The 23,059-nt window shown below is 41.0% G+C and overlaps 1 protein-coding gene across 1 annotated transcript in view; it reads right to left on the bottom strand.

The window, feature by feature from the left end:
- Positions 1-23,059, bottom strand: part of LOC137258925 (hydrocephalus-inducing protein homolog) — a 74,574-nt gene that overhangs the window by 27,007 nt on the left and 24,508 nt on the right. The window contains exons 23-53 of the mRNA XM_067796620.1: positions 22,653-22,763; positions 21,451-21,633; positions 20,955-21,302; positions 20,084-20,407; positions 19,449-19,645; positions 18,811-19,084; positions 17,396-17,590; positions 16,772-16,918; positions 16,157-16,499; positions 15,909-16,007; positions 15,543-15,698; positions 15,263-15,421; positions 14,631-14,876; positions 14,127-14,290; positions 13,300-13,440; positions 12,134-12,317; positions 11,517-11,658; positions 11,241-11,315; positions 9,095-9,319; positions 8,508-8,621; positions 8,233-8,390; positions 7,944-8,026; positions 7,467-7,646; positions 6,562-6,713; positions 5,804-6,061; positions 4,770-4,814; positions 1,836-2,018; positions 1,592-1,711; positions 1,051-1,383; positions 563-764; positions 80-179 (exon numbers count right to left, since the gene is read on the bottom strand). Coding sequence (XP_067652721.1) covers positions 80-179; positions 563-764; positions 1,051-1,383; positions 1,592-1,711; positions 1,836-2,018; positions 4,770-4,814; positions 5,804-6,061; positions 6,562-6,713; positions 7,467-7,646; positions 7,944-8,026; positions 8,233-8,390; positions 8,508-8,621; positions 9,095-9,319; positions 11,241-11,315; positions 11,517-11,658; positions 12,134-12,317; positions 13,300-13,440; positions 14,127-14,290; positions 14,631-14,876; positions 15,263-15,421; positions 15,543-15,698; positions 15,909-16,007; positions 16,157-16,499; positions 16,772-16,918; positions 17,396-17,590; positions 18,811-19,084; positions 19,449-19,645; positions 20,084-20,407; positions 20,955-21,302; positions 21,451-21,633; positions 22,653-22,763 — 5,641 coding nt within the window. The remainder of the gene's footprint in view (positions 1-79; positions 180-562; positions 765-1,050; positions 1,384-1,591; positions 1,712-1,835; positions 2,019-4,769; positions 4,815-5,803; positions 6,062-6,561; positions 6,714-7,466; positions 7,647-7,943; positions 8,027-8,232; positions 8,391-8,507; positions 8,622-9,094; positions 9,320-11,240; positions 11,316-11,516; positions 11,659-12,133; positions 12,318-13,299; positions 13,441-14,126; positions 14,291-14,630; positions 14,877-15,262; positions 15,422-15,542; positions 15,699-15,908; positions 16,008-16,156; positions 16,500-16,771; positions 16,919-17,395; positions 17,591-18,810; positions 19,085-19,448; positions 19,646-20,083; positions 20,408-20,954; positions 21,303-21,450; positions 21,634-22,652; positions 22,764-23,059) is intronic.

The following is a 23,059-nucleotide window of genomic DNA, read 5'->3' as shown; positions in this document are numbered from 1 at the left end:
ACAATTGGTACACCTGTACATCCTGATGTTAAATCTGTCAAGTGGCTATATTCACTATGTTGAATGTTCCAACACTTGCCTTTAGGGAAGCTCATGTCTAGGGCCACATCATATGCCTCAGCCAGGACCTGAATCGGCTCAGTGTGGACCACACCCATGATGTTGTCCACATCCATGATCTGCAACACAAGATTCAGAACACATCAAGGAAGGTCACAAATAATGGCAAATTATTTCATTAGCAGTATAGCCAACTGAAGCTTTGAACAACAGACACATGGAAACAAAGACTACTATTTCTGCTACAAATGCAATAACATGGAAAGGCAAAATTCCAATGCAACAGTCCGGATTCAATCCCCCCAAATCTAAGCACTGCAAACTCTTAAGACAATATAAACAGTGGGAGTCATTATCATCCAAGAACATTGACAGCTTGTCAGAACTGGGCCCTGATGGTATGCAGCTCAGCGGAAACCATTTCTAATTGATAAGTATCTGATTTCTAAAATATAGAATGAGTACAATAAAGAAAAGACCCTAAACTATGAAGGTGCCTCACCTCCATCCTGATCATCTTCTTGCTGGTCTGTACGGGCTTCATGGCACGGAAGAAGGCATTGAGACTGTACTCAGACAGAGGGTCCACTACCCCGCTCTCTGCCGCCACAGTGAAATCATCTCCTAAGTTCTCCAAGCCACTCAGTCTCCATGCCACTGGCAGCTGGGTTGGGTTACGGAGGAAGATGGTCTTAGTGTCTTTCCTGAAAGTCATAAACTTGTCTTGTCACCTCAACCCACAGGAATCAACTGTTATAATGAAGCATTAATTTACATATTATTTCACATTAATCTTCACAACCTGTACAGTACTCACCAACATACACAGAACCAATTCCAAGTTACTGTTCAACCTAGGACTACAGAATAAGAAAGAGGAAGAATAGGACAACCTGATCAACCCCTACCTCCAACTCATCCAAGCCATGAAAATTAAAATCCAAACTGACATAAGAAGAAAGAAAATAGAGACAATAATTGGAATTTTACCTGTGCAGGAGCACTTTGTCAAAGTGAAGTTGTTTCTTGTCCAACTCCAGCTCTGGCCTGAAGCCATCACAGGAGATGTTGAAGATGATGGGCTCTGGATTCTCTCTCACACAGCAGACAATGGCGTCCTTGTACTGCCCTGGAGCCTTGGGGTAGGCCCACACTGTGAGGGGCTGTGATTCTCCTGGCTTGAGGACCATGTTTGGGGGCTCCAGGAGGTACGTTTCAGCCTTGCTGTCATTCAGGAAGCAGAAACTTATGTCAGCCTCCAGTGGGGATGTGTTGAGAACTGTCAGCTGCTCCATGTTCTCTGGGTATTTGCCTTCCTTGTATCTGAGATAAACGCAAGAAGGTGAGGATGCTGCTTGCTGACCTTGTGTCCCATGGTCATGTGCACATCTTTATAGTCACAAATCAGATGCAGTTACACAACATCAGTCACTAAGATTAGTTAGGTAAACATGTTCAGCAGCTTTGATCTGATGAACAGACAACTACTACGTCTTGCTCGGATAACTGTAACGAAGCGAGATGGTCTTACTTGTCTCTAGATTTGCCAACCAGCAGTGGCCCAAACTCAAAGGTCTCAGTCATCAGGACGTACTTCTTGATGACAATCTCATCACTCTTCTTGTTCTTCTTACGATGTTGGAAAACAATTCTGAAACAAATATGTTTATGAGTGAATGTTGGAGCCCATATAAAATACTGAAGGCAAGTTTGTTACCACTCTTTTCTTTCACAATCCTGACAATATCTACAAAGATTTCTGAGAATCTCCCTACCTTGGTTCCCTGCTGATGGTAGGGAAGGCACACACGCCTCGACAGTACAACTGGTACCGTCTCCGAGTGCCCACTATCTCAAAGTTGAGTGTCTGGTCAAACTGCCCCAGTTCCTCAGACTGGAAGCGGAGTTTCAGGACGACCTCACTATTGGCCTGAACCACCCAGCGGAATATTGTGATCCTGAAGAACAAGCACAAGATGTGAGATAAACGTTTGACTGTGAGGATTCTTTTCAGATTTCAATATGGCCATGACTGAAGCTGCATCTTCAGTCAAGCTTGAAGAAGCACTTCTGAGGTATCAACAAATCATATCAAAGATAAAAAAATATTCATTGCTATGCAACCCATTGTTGATCCAGAAGTGTGACTACACATTTCCCATCTTTAGTTCACAATGTGTATGATATCAGGAAAGTGAAATGTTTCTAATATCTGCATATGAAGCAATGTTTGGCAGAAGAGAAAACACAATCTGATTGAAAAATCTTCATGTCTTACTCAGGGATGTTTTATTGCAAAGGTCATATTTTTAATGGCCCAATTTGTTATTACCTGTTTGTTCACCTGAAGTGATTGAGATAATGTGTGTTTGTATTGTGCATAATCAGTTATATTTCTAATCCAAAATGTCTCCTCTACATGTTTAGTCAAGAAAATACACAAGCAGAGTTAAAGTATAAACTTTGCAAAGAACCAGTAAAATCATCAAGTGAAATAAAAGTAAAAACAGAGGATTTTGCAACAGAGTGTACCCTCATTCAAAATGCTCAGAAATAAAACGACCAATTAAAACTTGTAGATGACAAACTTTCTAACATGAACATAACACATGGTGACAAAGAATTCCCCAAACCATAAAAATAAACCAACGACCCTGGTAGTAATGTTAGAATATATTCCAAAATTAAACAGACCAGAATGCAGATCAGTTTTTGTAAGAGTGAATCCCAGATGAGATATCAACTTTCATTGGGACATTTCAGTTCAGGGACAAGTGAAAACTTTCTTAATGAGACCAGACCATTTTTAATTCTGGTTTTACTGAGTTTTGTCCTCAGATAATGTTAGGCAGGAGTGAAAAAAATATACATACAATCACCAGTCAAAGTAAAATTCCTTCTACATACTAAAAGAATTTTACTTTTGGCAATTTATGGGGCACAATACAACCTAAAAATGATTTTCTCATAATTTTACATTTTCAGCCAGTAAAAACATGAGGTTTTTATTTCTTGAGTGGGAAAAATTACTTCTTATTTTTGTTCTCATTCTTTAAAAAATACAACCAGTGGAATTGTAAAACAAGAAAAGAAATTGGTCTGGCCTAAAGATACCTTTCACTGGAGTGAAACATCACAACAAATAAAGTAGTCAAAGTCATCACTATCTTCCCTGTTCAACATACACAAAACTACCCCTCTCACAACAAACACTGGTTTTCATTCATGTCAGGAATAACAGTAAATACAGGTCACTAACAGCTGTACACATACCATACACAATGTACACATAACACAAAGCAGCTGAACTGGTAACAGAGAATAACATCCCCTTTCAGTTACTCTGATAAAGTTTCCAATGAATATACAAACATGATTTCATACAATCATATTCTGGGCACACTGAAAGTATGTGAAGAATTATGAATTTGAAACAGATTTTTTTGTGTGTGATTTTATTCAATAATGAGATTGATAAGATTTTTGCCTGGAACAGAAACCAGGGGCTCCTTTCACGAAGCAACCTTTACTAAGGTTAACCTTAAATACCATTCTTTAACATTGCACTAAGGTTACCTTAGTGACTTACGATCACCTTGGTGCTTTGTGAAAGTACACCCAGGTCTGTATATTCAAAGTAAGTTGACAACAGATTTAAATTTCTTAAAGATACTACAACAAACAACATGTACTGGTAAGTGAGTTTTTCACACTGACATCTTGACTTAGCTGACAACAATAATCTGCTGATCTAACACACAGACATAACAGACTGCCTACAGAAAGCTGGCTACAACACAAACAGGGCATTGTTCTATGTGGTGAGTTACTGCTACAACTGCTGAATTGATGTAGCGAGTTATAGCAGCTGTAGCAGATAGATCACTGTGTAGAACAGTCCCTCTTTTAGCTTAGTCACTAGCAAATAGCTTACAGTCTGCAATTAACATACTTCATGCCATGTTTGATGGGCAGTGTGCAGTGCTACAGCCTCAAAAAAATAATCAGTCTTTAGAATCTCATACTTTTGTTCCCACAAATTCAACATTTATGTGGGGTCTGATTTTGTGATGAAGCATTAATAGCCTCCTGATCAAGAAATAATTGACAAGGAAAGGTGCATTTGTTTCACCTTGGCAATGAGGGAAAACCTCTGGACTTGAAAGTAGTTACAAATGTATCTTGTTTCATTTCATTTAACCTCTCAAAAAAATGATCCAAAAACTGAAGGGGCAGTGGAGTAGCCTAGTTTTCAAAGCATTCTCCAATCATGCTGTAGACTTCATGGTTTGATTCCCTGTATGGTACAAGCTGGGAGGCCCATATCATCTGACATATTAATAGTATATTGTGCTAAGCTGCATAAGACCATGCTTAATCCCTTGTGTTGGAAAGCAAAGAATTGTTTCAATTAAAAATATGTAAAGAGAAATAAATAAATTTATCTTCTGTGTTGTTACTTTGACTCTGAGCAAAGAGATAAATGAAACAATGAACTGTTGGGGTCTACACATCCTGCACCGCAAACACTGGCCCTTGGACTAGCTATGTTGATGAAAACTACAGGAAGCCTACAAGTGACACTGAGATCACAGCTCTACGACTGATGTCACACAGACAGGCATAGCTCGGATATCCTTTGTAGAACTGACTGGCCAACAAACAAGTTGGGAAAGACTTGATGTGGAAAACCCTATATCGATACTCACTTTGGTGTTTTGGGCTCAGTCAGAGCCGGCGGTTCTCCTGTTGTGCTGTAAGGTACATGTGTTAGACATGCAGTGAATATAAGGTGCATATACAGCAGTATGCTGCAGTGGGGCATTGGTGTGATCATTAGCATCGTGTATATAAAATGAATACAATACTTGATAAAGCAGGTAAATTCTGAGACACCCAAAAACAAAGGAAATATTTCCAGGAAATTGTTTCACATTTTGGCAGCTCTGATCTTAATTTGTTCAATGTTCGATGTGTTTGATGTAGCTTCTCTACAGAAGTCAATCTGGAAAACTGGAAAACTGGAAAACAACTTTGAACTCTCTCCTGCCTTATGTACATATTGTATCAATAGTAAGTAAACAAGGCTGTGGGTCAGGAGGGCATAAACAGTTGAAAGTATCGGGAAAGGATATATATCTCAATTACAGATTTATAATAGGGTAAATGACAGACTTTGATGGGGGGAGGGGGAGTGAGAGGTATAGATAAGGTCATCAACAGCACAGGTAATGTCAGGTAGGACACAGATTATGATATACACAGCCTGTGTCATCCATTGAACATGTAAAGTCATCACAGCACAGGTAATGATGTTCACAGCACATGGAACATCATCCATAGCCTACGCTACATCATCACATCACTGGTTATGCTATTCACAACACAGGCAATTGAGTATAAGGATTACTTGAAGTCATTTCTCAATTGCTATTCCTGGGACGGGAAGATGGAAATATATGGGCTGAGATTGAAATACATGTAATGGGAAGGTACATTTGATTGACACTTTATTTTTTTTTAAACACGTGCTGTCTGAACTGTGAACATTTAAGAAAGCTGGTGAAATTGGTGACTTTGTGAAGAAATCACAAATCCATAAAATGTGTGAACCTTTACCATGCATTGTAATGGCTGAGTGCTGGAGCAGGGTAAAGTTTATAGAGGAAATAAACACTTTCACTCAGTACTGTAGTATATATTTGCACTCTGTTGCTAAAGTACACAAGGAACTGTGACCTACCTTTGTCCATCAGCTTCCGATGTGGGCGTGGTTGCCCCAGGGGGTGGGGATGGCACTTGCATGGAGTTGCGTCTCCCTGGTTTCTTCCTGTCAGCGCTACCCTTGCGTCCTTTCTCAGCAGTTCCTGTCTTGGGCTTGTCCCCACCCTTGCCCTTACCTTTGGTGGGTGTGGAATGATCTTCTTTGATCTTATCAGGAGTCACCGACTTCTCCTCCTCCAGGTCCACATCCTTGGGTTTCTCATCAACACCAATATTTCTGAAATGTTTACAGACAGAATCTATATAATTCCAGATACGATGGTTTGTGGACTGATTGGGTAGAGATCTCCAGATATATCTCAATACTTGTGTTCTATTAAGAAAATACAAGGCAATCACTACAACACATGGCAGCAGGACTCAGTGAGTTGTTTTAACATCACTTTGACAAGTGTTTCAGTTTATATCACACCATGTCATCTGATGTGGAACAACAGCCTGAGGTGTTGCAGATCTCAAGACACATACCACGTGTACCTGGAATTACCCTCGTTCACTGGTTCGGTTAGTATATGATCTCCAGTATGGTACTGAGAAACAAAGAAACACAAGTCGACTAAAACTGGATTGTCACACTTGAGCACACAATCAGCACCACTGAAGACTGGGCTACCTGTGTCTCCAGCAAGCGACAAGGAATAGAGAAGACAAATGTTACTGAAAAGACACAGTGAAGATAATCATTTGGTATTATAATGACAAAATGTAAAATCCTACGGGTCATCAGGACATGAAGCAATGAAGGCGTAGCGTCCTCCAAACTCTGACAGTGGTGGAGGCCTCCTTTTCACTGGGTAGGGCACAACAGCAAACTCTGCTGGGGGCGGGATAGGAGGTCCTCTGGGGCCAAGGCCAAGGCCATCCATAACCTGTGGAGATGAAATGATCCTCCTTAACAAGCTTGTCAAACAGACCATGGGAATGCAGTTTAGTAATTGTCCAGAAAACTGTCCATATGAAATGAAATTGTGCACAAAATACTAAGAGTGAAGTACAGGACTCAAAGCAACTATACAAAATCCAGGAATGGAAATAATCTGCTGGCTCCAAGAAGTGTTGTTAATGTTATAGGTATTCCAAGAGCTAATAGTTGGTGAGTGAGTTAGTTCAGTTTTACCCCACACTCAGCAATATTCCAGCTATGTGGCGACAGTCTGTAAATAATAGAGTCTGGATCAGACAATCCAGTGATCAACAGCATGAGCATTGATCTGCGCAATTGGGAACTGATGGCATGAGTTAACCAAGTCAGTTGTCTCTTATGATGAGCATGGTTTACTGAAGGCCAATATTCCAAACCAGGACCTTACCAGTCAAAGAGATAATAGATTTTGGAGGTATTGACATATGTTATTACTTTTCACAACAGGAAATTCTCTTTCTTCGAAATCTTTAAATTCTTGCAAAATCATACACTACTCGTGAATGAGTGAGTGAGTGAGTGAGTGACTGAGTGAGTGAGTGTATATTAAATATTACTTTAAGTAATATCAGAAACATACCATAAGAGGAACATCATTAATTGTCATTGTAAGCACTAGCTTACCCCAGCATCCTCATTGTCACAGAGCATTATTGGGCAAAACATTACCAGTTTTTTTCAGTTAGGCTTCCATACTGACCTCTTCCACTGTGGGCAGTTTTTCTCCCTGCATGATCTTCTCCCCAGGGTGGACAGTCTTGTCTGAGCAGTCGATGATGATGTTGGGCACACCCACACCATCCTCAACTTTCTTGTTGGGGTCATCAGTCTGATCTCCATCCTGGCTATCACCATCGGCCTGGGCAGCAGCCAGAGCCGCCTACAACAGAGGGAACAGCACATGTGTTCAGGAGTTACCAAATGGAAGATAATACTGTATAACAGTATGTCTGTTTGGTATTTGGTGTGTTGCTTGATTTTGATGGGTTAATGTTAGATACTCTTTTGCTTTTGAAGCCTGTGTTTGGGTATTTTGTTATTCCTGTCCTACATCAGTCACCATGAAAATTGAATATCCTACTGTGACTAATTTATTTGTGAAACCCTGAAATATAATACCGGTCACTAAATTCTTAATCATTACTGATTTGGATCACAACAGGGTTTAATGACTTACCTCCTTTGCTGCCTTCTCTGCCATCTCTTTCTCCAGCTGTCTCTGTCTCTCCTTCTCTTTTTCCTTTTCTTTGTCATGCTTGTCTGGAGAAAAGAAACTTCATATTCTCACAAAACAAATGACATTAGTATTATTTGGGGAGAATATTTCAACAAGATCAGTTCTCGATTACACAGGGTTTGTCAGAAAAAGTGTAACTCCTGATGATGCTTCAGTGTTAACTCAATTGGTTTGAAGTTAAGTCTTCTGGCCTCCATGCTGAACAAACCAAAGGATGTTGATGTCCTACCTTTCCCCTTGCCCTTCTTCCCTGATGGAGGATGCTGTGCTCCATCCTCTTCTGACTTCTCAGAGGGAGTAGGGGGACGTTTGATCTGCAGGGTAGTTCTGTCCCAGTACTCGAGGAGATGAGTCAGTTCATTCTGAGCATGCTCAAATGTGCGGAACCTGCAAAGATAAAAGATCACAGTGGATTTATATTCACATCCATGTCATTTGGATTCTGGTGCAACTAAGGGAGGCAATCTGGCAGACAGAGGTACAAACTAAACTCCAAGCGCTTACCTCTGCATGAGCAGTATCTCTGCTTCCTTGAGTGCATCTTTACCGTCCCCATCAGCAGGACCATCCTCCTTGCACTTACCATCCTTCTTCCCATCCTTGCCTGCCTTTTTCTTCCTGTCACACAAGGCAAAATAAAGCTTGATGAGAAGATGAAGAGCCATAGTATGATGGGTGTGTGGCAAGTATGTATGGATGAGATAGTTTTATGACATAGCTTTGGTTTGAATGTATAGTTTGTCAACATAGAGCTAATTTGGTTTCAGGTAAGTCTTTGGAAATGACAGTGGTGCGGCATGGGTAAATGAGTTACGGCAATGATTACACGATGCCATGTACAAAGTGGTCAAGTGCAACATATGTCATATTTGGGATTTCACTTTCCTAGTAAAGTACAGATTTTAGTACTTTTTTGGTTGAGTCCCATCCGGGATTCCAACCCGCACCCTCAGAGTTAGGCACCTAATCACCCAAAAATCAATGTCCATAATAGAAACAAACCTCTTTGTATTTTCTTCCATTATCGTTAACATACATCACAAATACACTATGGAGATATTTTTGTTGAATTTGATCTGTATAACACTTACTTGTCATCAATCTGTGTGTCCGACTTCTCAGTCTGGTGGGACTCAGGTCTCTCTGTGTTGGAGCCAGTCTTGGTTGTGTGGTCACTGTCATGTGGCCGCTGACCACCCTGAGACTTCTGACCCACACGATCCTGGCTTGGCTGGGTGGCGGCCTTGCTGGCCACACCCTTCTTATCCTTGTCCTTATTAGCATCCTTGCCCTTCCTTGGTTTCTTTTGTTTATTACTGGAGGAAAGGTCAAGGTCAGATGAAGGGAGATAATTTGCCTTGGAAATCACACTTGTCTCAGCAACTGTACCGTTTTATAATGATGATGATGGTGGAATTACATAGTACACATATCCACGGAACTAGTACATGCTCAGTGAGCTTGATTTCAAATTTGGACTCAAGTGCACAATGTGAACCATACAAGTATCAGGTTTGCAAATTCATCAAATCGAAGAAGTAGAAATAGTGCAGTTTCAGTAATTAAAAACCTGTCAGAAATGAGAAATGAAGGGATGACAAACCCCCCTCCCCCCAACCACCCACTCCCACACACACAAATGTTTCTTGTAAATTGGTGAAGTCTGATAACATGTTTGCTAGTGTGAATGTAAACAACATATGGACAAAACATCAATATTTCTAATTTCAAATTATTTATATGCTTTGGGAATTGGCTAAAGAATAATCACATATACGTGTTTAAACATGGACATGGCAATACCTGTGTTGAAAATGGAACTGACACATAACACACATGACCGTTCCACTTGGTCAGTATCACAATTACATATCAGCAGGAATCTTCTTCCAGAACAGGTGAAGTGAATAATATGTGTGTTTGTTTATGGATGGCTGACTGTGTCCATATACCTACTAATATGAGTAAGAGAGTTGGGTTTTATGCTGCTTTTAAAAACATCACAGCCATATCACCACGGAGGACACCAGAATTGAGCTCCACACACTGGGGGTACCCATGTGCAAAGTCAAACCTATTCCTGGGCCAGACAAACAAACACTTCAACCACCAGGGTACCCAACTGCCCCAGATACTAAGATGATCACTATGTCATGCGTTCATCAATGAGCAAGCTACTATTCAGGTAGTACCTCTTCCTACTCCTAAAGGTGAACAACCTAAGAATGAAAACTTTTTAAGATGATACATGGTTCTGTGTCATTTCATGCTCTGACTTCAGTGCAAATAGTATGTGGCAACCTAAAAATGATGGTGTAGTAGAAACACACTATAAAGAAAAGCTCTTAATTAAGCTTTTTATGAGTAACAAAAGTTCCTAGCTGAGTACATACTTCCATTTGCCTTTGGGTTTTCAATAAATGATGTTCTTGTTTGGTTAGAACTGCTTCAGAGATGTGGTTTTCTTTAGTTCGGAGAAGGGGATATGTGGGCAGGATGGTGCACGTGAAATGTGTTCTATACAAGAACATACTGAAGACCAATTCTAACACAGACTTGTGTGACATGATCTAAGTGCTCACTGAACTGAGCTCACAGTGGTTTCCCTGTCACTCCAAGGAGGTCATGTCTTGCTCTTTAGTTGAAAACAGTGACACCACAGAAAAGTGTACATGATTTCTACCAGTGATGAAGAAGCATTTGGCAACAGATATCCTCATGTTTCATGACAAGATCAAGGGGTGTGTACAATGTGTACAAATCATAATCAACTCATGCATTGAGCTTGTAGAATATACAAAAACCTGTGAACATGGGCATGCTGTTTTTATTAAGTCTTAAAATTCCTCACCAAGGTATTTCAGACATTGGTGCAACAACAGCTCTATCAGCAAGAGAGAATAAAAATGATGTAATGAACAATTTATAGTTGCATTTCTATGAGGCATGACAATCCACTGACTCAAATTATCAAGTGAAAATCTTGAAATCTTGTAACTTTATTTACATACTGTATTGCCTTAGACAATGTTACATTAATGCCCATATAGAATCTTATTGATGGAAGTGAACAGCTAGAACATGGAGTTCAGGTTTTGACATCATGAGTTGTAGGAATGCGTAAAATTGAGCAATATATTTGGTGAAATATATTTATCTGTTTAGGACAGCTACCAGAAACAGCATACATGTCAAGTATATCGTCTCAACTACAAGGGACAAGAAATAATTACTTACATGCTTTCTTCCTCCAGCCTCCTTCTCTCTTCCTCCATGGCCTCAAGCTCTTTCTTAGCTCTCTCTTTTTCTTCCCTGTGATATGAAAAGCCATCATTGGTATTTAACACTAATCTTGGAAATTCTACAGAAACCATGCTGATAATTTGAAGGAGTTGATAGGTGGTGGCACCCCCTTCTTTATAAAGACAGACTTTTATCAATAATAACGTATTTGCTAATTGTAATGAAATTTCATCCTTAAATATCTCATGTGTACATGTTCTTTCAACATACTTTTTGATTCTCTCTTTCTTTATTTCAAGCCTCTTCTTGTCCACAACAGCCTTTTCAGCATCTGTGAGGGCATCATACTCATCCTCCGACATGTCCTCCAGCCTCTGTCGCTCCTGTTCCTCAGCTGCACGTGCCTGATTCTCTACAAAAAGCACAAGTGTTGGAGGTACTGTCTTGGTTAAGGTCACTGTGAAAATTTCATTCATATCACTTAGTGTAATCCTGGGGGGATGCAGGTTAAAGACTCTGACCACTTCAGAGAAAGGCCATCAGTACAGATATGATAGTGACGAAATCAGAAACAGAATTCTGGGAAGCAAATTCATTTTCACAGATTCAGAAATGCCTAAGGGAGGTAACTCTGTATAAACAGCACACATGGTGCACACATGCTACATGTACTTCAGAAATGCTGTAAATTTGGTTTATCTTGACCAATACCTGCCCTGTGACCATGTGAAACTATAAGCCTAATCACATGTGACAGTACAGAATTCAGAGACCATGTTGGTCTAGATGCTGACAAGGTCATGTCTAATGTTGACGGTCAGAGACAGACAATTAGTTAAAGAATACATATTAACATTGTTGGTAGAGGTCTCTGGAATTGTGCTCACCTCTCTCTTCCATTTCTTTCTTCTCCTGTTCCTTGAGGATATTGTAGTCCAGCTTGAGTGTCACAAAGAAGATGAAGCGACGGTTGTTGAGAGCCTTCAGGATGGCATTGGTTGTGGTCAGATAGTTCTGGGAGAACAGTGTTTCCAGGCCATCAAACACCACGCCACGGTGGCAGTCATCCAGCTGTGGGGACAAAAGTAATGGAAACCAGTGTGTGATATAGCCACTGGCCTGCTAGCCCTGGACTAATAAAAATCCATTCAGGCCAGTAAATCTCCACAGTAACTGGCTCAACTAACTAGTGAATTTTTCATGGGGTCATTTTGTAAGTAAATATGCTCTTCAAATTGTTAAATTAATACACCTTTAAATCATGCAAGATTATGGCCTGATAGAAGTGTTTATCCTGTTAGCTGCTTAATGATGAAATGTGTGCTTGTGAATTATTTTGTCAGCCAGTAACTTTCAGGTCAAGCTAGCCGCACTAGCTAACAAAATTTTGAAACTACCTCTCATACTGATATTTATTCACTGAGTGAGTAAATGCTATTTTAGTTATGAAATGAACAACAGTTAAACAAGAAAAGTGTCTGGGTCAATGAAACCAGTGGCTGATAGCAAGACCAACTATCCATGCCACTGGGTTGCGATGACCAGGCCCTTAATTCTCGAAACAAACTTAAGCCTAGATTTTTACTTAAGTTAGAGTTCTTACTTAAATTTGAGAAAATGCATGAAAAAGAATTTCCCAGAATGAAATGAAATTGATATTAAACTTATATATCGCAGACAATTTGAGTTTGGTGGATAGATTATTTAAGTTGTTTGGGCTTTTTTATTTTGACTTAAAGATTCAGCTGTTTCAAATTGTCAAACTAAGCTTGAAAATTTGAGCAAAGACCTAAGTTTGTTTCAAGAAATTGGGGCCACGTAACACAAGGACACCTGATTATCATTTTAGCTGACTTGGTAGAGATTTGGTTACATGGGATGTTTTCTGACCCCTATCACCAGTAGACACCTATACAGATGATTATAAAGCAGCTTTCTTCACTATAGCAGAAACCTGAAGGAACACTTTAATATTAGTATGTTAAATGTGTGATCCAGTTCTAGAGAGCAAAGGCAAATCCTGTGCTTGTTGGTTGACCGTAAGCTAACCTACCTGCATCCTCTCTGCCAGAATTTCCACCAGCAGCTCTTCAGGCAGGATGCAGCTCATCAGCCCTTCCTCCCCAGCCACCGAGGCACTGACACTGAGACGGCGGGCAATGGGGGCAGCCAGAGGTGGGGGACTACTTGGCACCTGCATGATAGATTACATCAATCTCACTACAAAGTCTTCACACAGAACACATAGGGCAGGCTTCTAGGGCTGCAATGATTCACCAAGACCTCGATTTGATTTGATTTTTTATACTGGATCCTTGATTTGATCATGTTCAATTCGAATCTGCATATAAGTAAAAAAATCAGATTTCATTGGACTCTCAGAGATGGCTTTTTTAGTGTGAAATCCATCATCAACTTTGAGATGTCTACTAAAAACAAATCACATTGGATAATTAGATCGGTGTCAAACAGTTACTTCATGCTTTATTTCAGAGCTTGAAACTGCTCAAGTTGGAGTCAAAATTTCATTTTGGTGGCATGGAAAGATTTGAAATTGGTATCCAAATATCAATTGTCAACGAATGAAACCAAATCGTTGCAGCCCTACAAGCTGAGGCAAACACAGTAGAACCATGTTGTCTCAAATTTTAGGAGACTGGAGACACTCTTTATGTTATCCAGGGTTTAACCTTATTACCAAATGACCTTATCTGGACTGGGTTTTTCAACACAACCAAAACTGACAAATAAAAGTCTGAGACAACAGGAGTCAACTCCACATGAAACAGTGCCTTTAGAATAAATAGCTCAATAAAATTTCAAAGAGAATTCTCAAAATTCACCAACTATTAAAAATGAAGTATTCAATATCACATGTACCTGACTGCCCGTGGCTCCATCTACAGAGGATGTGTTGACTCCAGTCTTGGCTCCAAGGACACTGCCACCATGATGCTTCTCCTTGCCTTTCTGTTCAGAGATGGTGCTTGTCTTCCTGTTGGAAACCATTGAGGCTGCTCCACCAACTACTCCGCTGCCTGGAACTTAATATGATAGTTGCCAATTAAGCTGCTGTCACTTTACTTTGGTGTGTACCATCACAGAACTTCTGCATGCATGTCTATACATTTCAAGAGAGACTGAAAACTGAAACTATAACAGGACTACAGCAACAGAACATAACAGCAGGTCTTCTGCCATTTCTGTTGACAATGGGAAAAGAACAGTAACTAATTTGATCCCTTATAGCTTCACTTCTCTGATTTGTAAACAATTATGTATTCTGAATCAGACAGGTTCGGTGGGATTGAGAATTAATGTTTCCTATTATATCAATGCATTGTATTTTTTGGGGCCGGGGTTCCATGGTTGCCTGGAACTTACCAGTACCCTGTGTGTGGGCAGTGAGAGCCTCCACACTCAGACCTCCTGCCTTTGTCTTTTCGGGGTCATCAGGCTCCATGCCCTTGGTCTCCTCTGCCTTCCTTCTAGCAGCTTCAGCACATAGTTCCCTGGCCTTGAGACCCGATGGAGTGTTGCCATTGGATATAGCCTCAAGAACAACTCCATCTACTGTCAGTATGGCTGCCTTGTAGCGTTTGGCTAGCATCACCACCGTGCTGGATTTGCCTTGAAAAGAAACATCAGCTAATTGTACTTTGATGTGGGACTGTATAACTAACAGTGCACAGGCCACCATCAGACTTTTTCTGAAATTAAATCTTGCATAAGCACTCTTTCTTCACTTCGTGCTTATATCCTATGTAAAAGTTTGATGAGAAGGCTTACATTTTGATGAAAATTCCATGACACTGCCATGCAGACTTTTCACTTATAAAGTGAAACGTGAAATGAAAGAGAAATTAACCATGAATACATATTCCTCTGCATGAACACTTTTCAGGAAGACCTTAAGACCTGACCATCCAAACAGCAGGAATTTAGGAGAAATGTAATCTGGACTAAGGTGAACTGAATGCTTATTGTAATATTGAATTATTCCTTCTGGGACTGACCTGACATTGGTGGTCCATGTACGATGAGACTGATGCCTCGTCGGTTTCGAGCAGCCTTGCCTTCAGGAGTAAGGTCGATACCAAGATGTCGGGCAATGGCAGCCGACACTGGAGTGATTTCCAGCTCTCCAACACCCACGGTGTTCTCCTTGTCTCTTTCTGCAATACAAAAGATAATTCATTCAATAATGAAGAATGAGAACATGGTTGACTATTTACACATTCCCATCCATGATAAGTTGCGCACTGGTAAGAGACTTGGAAAAAGGGTTTTGTGTACCTTCCGAAGATTCATCTTTCTTAATCTTTTCCTCTTCATCTGAGATAGTCTTTGATGGTGGTTCACGTGGCGTCATCTCTCGAGATGGTACCGTCATGACAATGGCAGGTGCTTGTTCTGTGTCGTCTTGCTCCTTGCCTTCCTCATCACCATGCTCTGTTGTGATGAGAGACAGACAAAATTGTCTATTACAAAGCGTCACACTACTTTCACCATATATGAAGCAATATGTTTCATCAAACTACATTTATGCACAATCATCCATGAAACACATTACACCTAGACCTCCTTGTAGCTTCCTCTTATGTTAAATGGTGCACTGTGGTCCTAACCCGAATCACTAAAGGCAGGAGTAACAAAACTGACCTTCTTTCTCTCTCTCTTCCTGTTCCCTTTGAGCTGCTTCAGCTGCTTCCTCTGCTTCCCTCTTGATTCTCTCCTCTTCCTCCAGTTTCTTCATTTGCTCTACAAAATATTTATTCAAATCACATGTAGCAAACTACAGTTATAATGAATGAGAAAACAAAGCAAGAGTTCATTATAAGTGTATTTAACTCTATGTGCACTGTACTCCAAAAGGTAAGGGGTGTGGATGAGAAGTACTTCTTTCTTACCATCATAGTGATCGAGCAGCTCATGTGGCAGTTTGTCACCAGGGTTGCGTGGAGGAAGTAGTATGGTGTTGTACTCATCATACCCCTTCATGAGCCGCAGTACTTTCTCCTCCTCCAGGTAGCCCTCATCACACTCCAGGTTGTAGAACTCTATAGGAAAACTGCATGGGTTCTTCACCACGATCTCCTGCTCATCTCCACTGCTGTGAGGCAGGATGGGACCAAACTCAACCAGGTTGCGATCAAACTCCAGACGAGGCTCAAGGCCTTGACCTCGACACAGCAGCAGGATTCTTTGACTGCTCTGGGAAATCCTGATCGGGATACGATTCTCATAGCATTTCTGAAACAGTGAATAGGCTGCATTTACTAACAGAGTCTAAAAACTCAAACAATCTTGTCTGCAGAACCTACTGATTGATATTGTTAGCAACAACCCTCACTATCAACCAAGTCATTGAGACTGAGTCACCCATGCCTCAATTGACCAGCATAAGTCTTATCCAGAATCCCTACACAGTTCCTCTGGAACACAAAGTAACACTCAGCAGAGCAAAGTAGTCCAAAGTAGCCGAGAGTACAACAAAGTAATACAAAGAATTGTGAATCACTGACCTCCTCGGTAGGCATGAACTTGACCTGGACATTGGTCCTCTGTCCAGGCATCAGCATCCCGGTGGGGGGCATGATCTCATAGTGCTGTGGCTTCTTCTTCTCCTGCCGCAGCTTACGTCTCAGATGCATGGGGATGTGGCGGTCAGCCTGTAAACAGAGATTCCCACTTCCACATTCCACAAAGATGACTGACTGTCAGACCAGTCATTTCTGCTGTTTCCTATTACAGAGGTGCCCACAAGAGGCAGTTAGGAAATGTGAGATGTTTGGCATCTAAATGTAGGAATAATACACAATCAGAAAGCACTGTACAGTTTTAAAGAAAACTTTTTGCATAAGATGCATCATACAAACTATTCAAAATCCTAAAACTTTCAACTGCTTGTATAAGTCACTATGCCAGCAATAGGATCAATGTCTAATTTGTGACATATTTCACCCAACTGCTTTGATTGCGTGTTTTGTGTAATTGGACTGTCAAAGAAGTCAGGAAAATATAATCGCTGGAAACTCTGAATTGTTTGTTCAAGACACATTTGTCTTATATAATACATGCAAGACTTCATTTTATCCTCAAGTCCTTAGACAAAACAGACACTGCACAGCTAAGTTCCCTGCACTGACCTGTTTTCTGTCTTTGTCTGAGAGCTGTGAGTTCCACTCACAGGGCACCTGCTGGTGGTTGTGAAGCTGTACTGTGATCACCTTACACTCCCCACACCTAACATCCCCGAAGTCCAACGTATCATCTGATATCTCCATGTCAGGCATTGTCACATTGGCCCGCAGGCAAATGGCTACTTGGGGTCCATTAACAATCTGAACAAAAACAGTGAACATTTTACAACAGTTTCAGAAGAAGCAATGAGCAGTGTTTCTATCCACAAAAATTCATAGCCCTACAACATGTGCAAAACTTATAACAAACTATATGACTTGTTTGAGTGGCATATTTAGAAGTTGAAAGTAAAATAGAATAAGTGTATATGGAAGACAACTTCTTTAATACTAGAACACGTTCTTGTATCGTTTTCAACTGTAAATGATACAGGGACAGAACAGGCAATACATATGCAACAGAAAACTAATTAACAAGTGATGATCAAAAAAAGGGGTGGGTGCGAGGGGTAACAATGGATACAAGGATAAACATGGAAACCAGTCATACACAGAGCCTAGTATGAATACAAGTTAACAATGTAATGATAAGTAAGTAAGCCAGTGAGGTACACAGAGTAGATGTTTGTACAGGAGGCTAGAGTGGTTTGATGAGCTCATTGTAAGCCATGGGGATGGAATAGCCTTGGTTAGCCTTGAAACGTTGTGTTCTAGTATTAAAGAAGTTGTCATCTATATACACTTATTTTATTATAACAAACTATAGTGTTATGAGAGGTCGTAACATTGAAAACAAATTGTTGATGGGGACTGAAATGATCCCAAGGCATTGTCAATAGATCAAGACTAGAAGTGTAGTTGATGTATTCAATCCACAAATCAAGACACGACCTGTTTCATTTGTGAGGAAATCTGCCAAGAGTTCAGATCAATGAGACTAAAGATGTCAGATATAGCAAAATACCTCATGCCATAGATGTGCACTCATTTGCTCTTCAATATCACGCAATGGTAAGGTCCATGCATTAGTAATACTCAGTGAGTGATTTTAGTTCTACCCTGCCTTTAGCACTATTCCAGCAATATCACGGTGGGAGACACAGATATAGGCTTCACACATTGTAACCATGAGCGGAATCCAAACCTTTGGAGTGATAAGCAAACACTTTACCACTAGACTACCCCACTACCCCAAAGCAAACCTCAAGTGATTACCATGATTTATTAAATAGCTTAACTTTATCAGTTTGCAGCAAAGAAATCATTAGTTGTACCTGTTCCAATCTGTGATGGATAAATGTCATTGTGAAGCATTAAGAATGATTCCAAATATATCAGAAAAACACACCAAACTAAAGACTTTGTTTCTCTCAAACATAAACACTCATAAAGAAATCCGACTGTTTTTCACAGGTACTTACATTGATAGGAACAATGGTCTCCACTTGCCCCAGCTGCAGATTGGCTCCTCTAGGGTCAAAGGACACAACAAAGTCTACAGTCTCATGGTCAGGGGCACCAGGCAAGTTGCGGACACGGTCCAGTTCTATGTGGAAGCCATAGTGGTGGATGTTATCCCGCTCCACCTGGAAGGATGCAGGGAACCAGCCGGTGTTGGTAGCATGGACAACATGGGTCCTCACAGTCCCCAGAACAACGTGGCCAAAGTCCAGGATATACTCCGGCAGTCGAGGCCTGGACACCAAAATACACATTAACATCAGACAGAATGGCAACATACCCAGGGGTGGATACAGCTTTTTGAGAAAAGGGGGTGCATACTCTTGAGAACGTAGGGGTGCACACTTAGTTTTCACAAAAGTTTCAATGGTCATTTAATAAACTTTCAGGACAAAAGAGGGGTGCGCATACCTGCACTCCCCACTCTGGATCCGCCATTGATATACCAAATCTGGTGCAAAAGGCAGGGAAAGTCCAATTCAGAAACAGCATTCCTTCACCCAGTTCACACAATATTCCTTGTAGTTCAGATATTTAAAAAATATAAGTACTGGGTTGAACAGGAAGTAAGAAGCAGAATGAATCCCTGGCAACCTACTTCATCTTCATCCTTTTTCCTTTGTTTCTCTTGGAGTCACCGGTAGCATGTGTGTCTCGACTTTCATTGCTTGTGGGTGGTGTCAGCTCATACAGGTCAGCCCGTGCTGACCCCTGCTGTAACTCAAGGGCAAAGTCCCGTACAGCTATACGCTCAGCCTCCATCTGGAGCTCAAGGTCAGAAGGTACTGATTCGTGCTGGAAGGATAAAAGTCATTGTATAACACTGACAATCATTAAAAGAGTGTTTATTCTTTGACTTTTCTTTCTTTCAGAAAAATATATTACTAAAAGTGATGCAAAATCAGTCAAAACTGCTTTTCTCTGATTTTACACTGAGTGAGTTTTACACCACTTTTAGCAACATTTCAGGGCTATGACAGTGGAGGACACCAGAAATGGGTTTTACACATTGTACCAATGTGGAGAATATAACCTGAAGTGGATGCTTTAGACACTAGGCTACTCCCTGCCCCCTTATTTTACAGGAAATCACTCATATATAACATCTCCCAGAACAAATGTTTCAAATTATAACAAAAACAACCTCTTGAGAGACACTGACTATCACTGGCAGTGAACAACAACACACTGAGAAGAACAATTTCCACATCCACATTCAACAGCCTGGTCTACCTGGACAACATGTTCAGTCATCCTGTGTGAGCGCATGTAGGCAAGGGCGCTGGTTGGTCGCTCTGAGGCATGATGGTCCAGTTTTCTGACCCCCTTTGTCAGGCTCTCCTTGGCCTCCTTCAGCATCAGGTCATAGTGGAGTTCAGGATCCTTCAACCTTGGGAGATCCAGAGATATCCGGGGAAACACACCTTCACCATACAAGTTGATGATATCAGGTTCGAAGTGAGCTACCTGGATCATGAAGTTCTTGTGAAACTTCTCTGGTACTCCTGGTAAGAACTTGACCGTCACTTTCTGCTCACTCAGAGGTTCAATGTAGCCCTGTAGCAGAGATAAAAGTATCATGAAAGCATCCCCATAGATGCTGGGAGGCGAATGTATCACAGCAGATTGTTCACCATATTAGGAGTGAGTGAGTATGGTTTTACACTGGCTTTAGCAATATTCCAGCAATATCACAGCAGAGGACACCAGAAACGGTCTTCACATATTGTACCCATGTGGGGAATCGAACTTGGGTCTTCAGCATGACGAGCCACTAGGCTACCCCACCATCTCAGTTACAGTAGGAAGGCCAAGTCCTTCATTACTGAAGAGCATATATTAAGATTTTGTGGTATTACCTGCTGCAAAGTTATAAAAATAATTCACATTATTCACCGGTTTTGGACTTGTAAAATAAAACATGACTAGACGCATTCCCCGTGTATTCACACTCATACTTCTAGCTTGGTGGCATTTGGGTAGATCATTGACTTGGACAGATGAAAACAAAAATTAATGTCAAACCCAGGGTCCTGTCAATAAAATGCTTGGCTGACAATTCTTCCATGCTGTAACATAAGGATAAGGAGAGCAGTATACTTACTGAATGAGGCACCATGATTGGTATTCCTGGGAAAGGTCTCTTTGCCAGAGTGGGATCCATGCCAATAGAGCTAAACTCGAATCCTACTTTGCCAGTGTTTATGAGAGTTATTTCAGCTGATGCCACCTGGTCGTACATCTGTTTGCCATAGTCGATGTCACGGCAGTCGAATGTGTACTCAACTAAGGATGCTTCTCCCTTGAGTGTCAGCTCATATGTTGGGCCACCTTCAACCTCACAGATGGCCTTCACCTGACCCCAGATATCAGCATGACCATAAAAGGTCAAGGTTATCTGTTCTGTGTCTCCAGGTTGAAGAGTTCCATACAAGGGTAAAATATCAAATACCTGCAAGAGTAAGACATCATTTTCAGAACAGGACAATTAGTTTACTTTTAACATGTAGACCATCCAGCAAATTGCTATCAACAAGAGTTACTGTGACAAATGTTCAACAAAATATGTGGCTGATTTAAAGGAGTGTTCCTGTTCTCACCTCCTCCACTCCAATGGGTGTGTCAGCATCCTGGTCCCGCTCCAGGAGAGCTGTGAGGACTCGGTTAGATTTGAGGGCATCTTCCTCCTCTGGGCGAAGTGAGAAGCGACTGTGGAGGTCAAGCCGCTCAATGTCCTCCTTCTTGAACCCTCCCTCTGGGGGAGCCTCTTGTTCCAGCTGACCCTGTAAATACATCATCATCAGCCATGAAGAATCCAGCTATCTGATTGGCCAGTCACTGTCATGTGGAAACCTATACAAGTAGACTGGTCAGCTTGTATAGAAATGATTGAATGAGTGAGTGAGTTAGATCTTACACTACCTGAAGCAATATTCCTGCAATATCACAGCAGGAGACGTCAGAAATGGCCTTCAAATACTGTGCCCATGTGGGGAATCAAACTAGGGGATTCAACATGATGAGCAAACACTTTTGCCACTAGGCTACCCTACTGCCCTGTAGATATCATAAACGTTCACTGTTTCAGTTCTGATCCAGTGAGACTGACAGCTGTTACAAGACAATGTGACAATTGTGACACAAATATTACACTGATATTTATACTTTGTAAATTATCAGCCAGTTGTAATAAATACATTCTGGTTTATTGTTTTTCCTAGATGTACATGTTGATGATGCACGTACACTGAACAACTTTCAGTATCATGGTGTCCAAAGCTACTCGTATTCAGTAAACCACATACACACCATGGTAACACATGTAGCAGGTGTGAACATTCATCACCATTACATACCCTGGTAAACAACCAGCAGGGGTGGCAAGCATAGCCAGCTGATTTATGGAGTAGATATCATAGGGCTACCACAGAATCATATCAAGTTCCTGCAGTTCTTTAAAAATAATTGTAAACAAACACAACAAGGGAGCACCATCTGCAGTGTATATGTACAAGGGTTGTGTAACCTAGGTACATGACTAGGCCAACTAGGGACAGGAGACAGGAGACAGGAGACAGGAGACAGACCACAATGCATGCAACCAGCTAGACATACATCAACTGATGAACCAGAACTGATGTCACCTCAGCAGCTAGTGCTACTTCCCTGACACACAACTACATTCAGCCCCAATTCAGCATGGTGCCATTCCACAAAGCAATCACAGCATCAAGATGATCTTAATGACAATAGACTAACAACGGTTGTTTGATGGAACTAAGTCCAGGAGAACACCACCCACCTTCTCCAGCTCTTCCTCTGACATTGGAGAAGCTGGTCTGTCATCTCCCTCTTCTTCTTCTCGGTTGTCCCGAGGTTCATCCTGTTTGTCCTTGATCAGTTCAAGGTCAGTCTAAACGACACAACATGGGTGCAATTACAGGTGCAGTACTAAACCAGGGACATGACTGGCAGTGTTCAAGTAGAGATTTTCACAAGTGACACACTATGCATGCTAATTCTTCAGAGCTGTTTCACTCACTAGTGTTCAAAATAACAGGGGACCTGGACTCCTTGAGCGCAAACAGCATTCTAAGCAATTGAGGGCCTAACTTTTTAATGTGTTTATGACAGATATCTATTGAACTTCAGTGAAAATTTAAAACATTTCATCACTTACTCTTTTTTGCATAGTTTTTTACCCAAACA

Source organism: Haliotis asinina, chromosome 12, assembly GCF_037392515.1.
Source record: "Haliotis asinina isolate JCU_RB_2024 chromosome 12, JCU_Hal_asi_v2, whole genome shotgun sequence".
NCBI classification, from domain to species: Eukaryota; Metazoa; Mollusca; class Gastropoda; order Lepetellida; family Haliotidae; genus Haliotis; species Haliotis asinina.
This window is presented reverse-complemented; position numbering and strand designations above follow the sequence as displayed.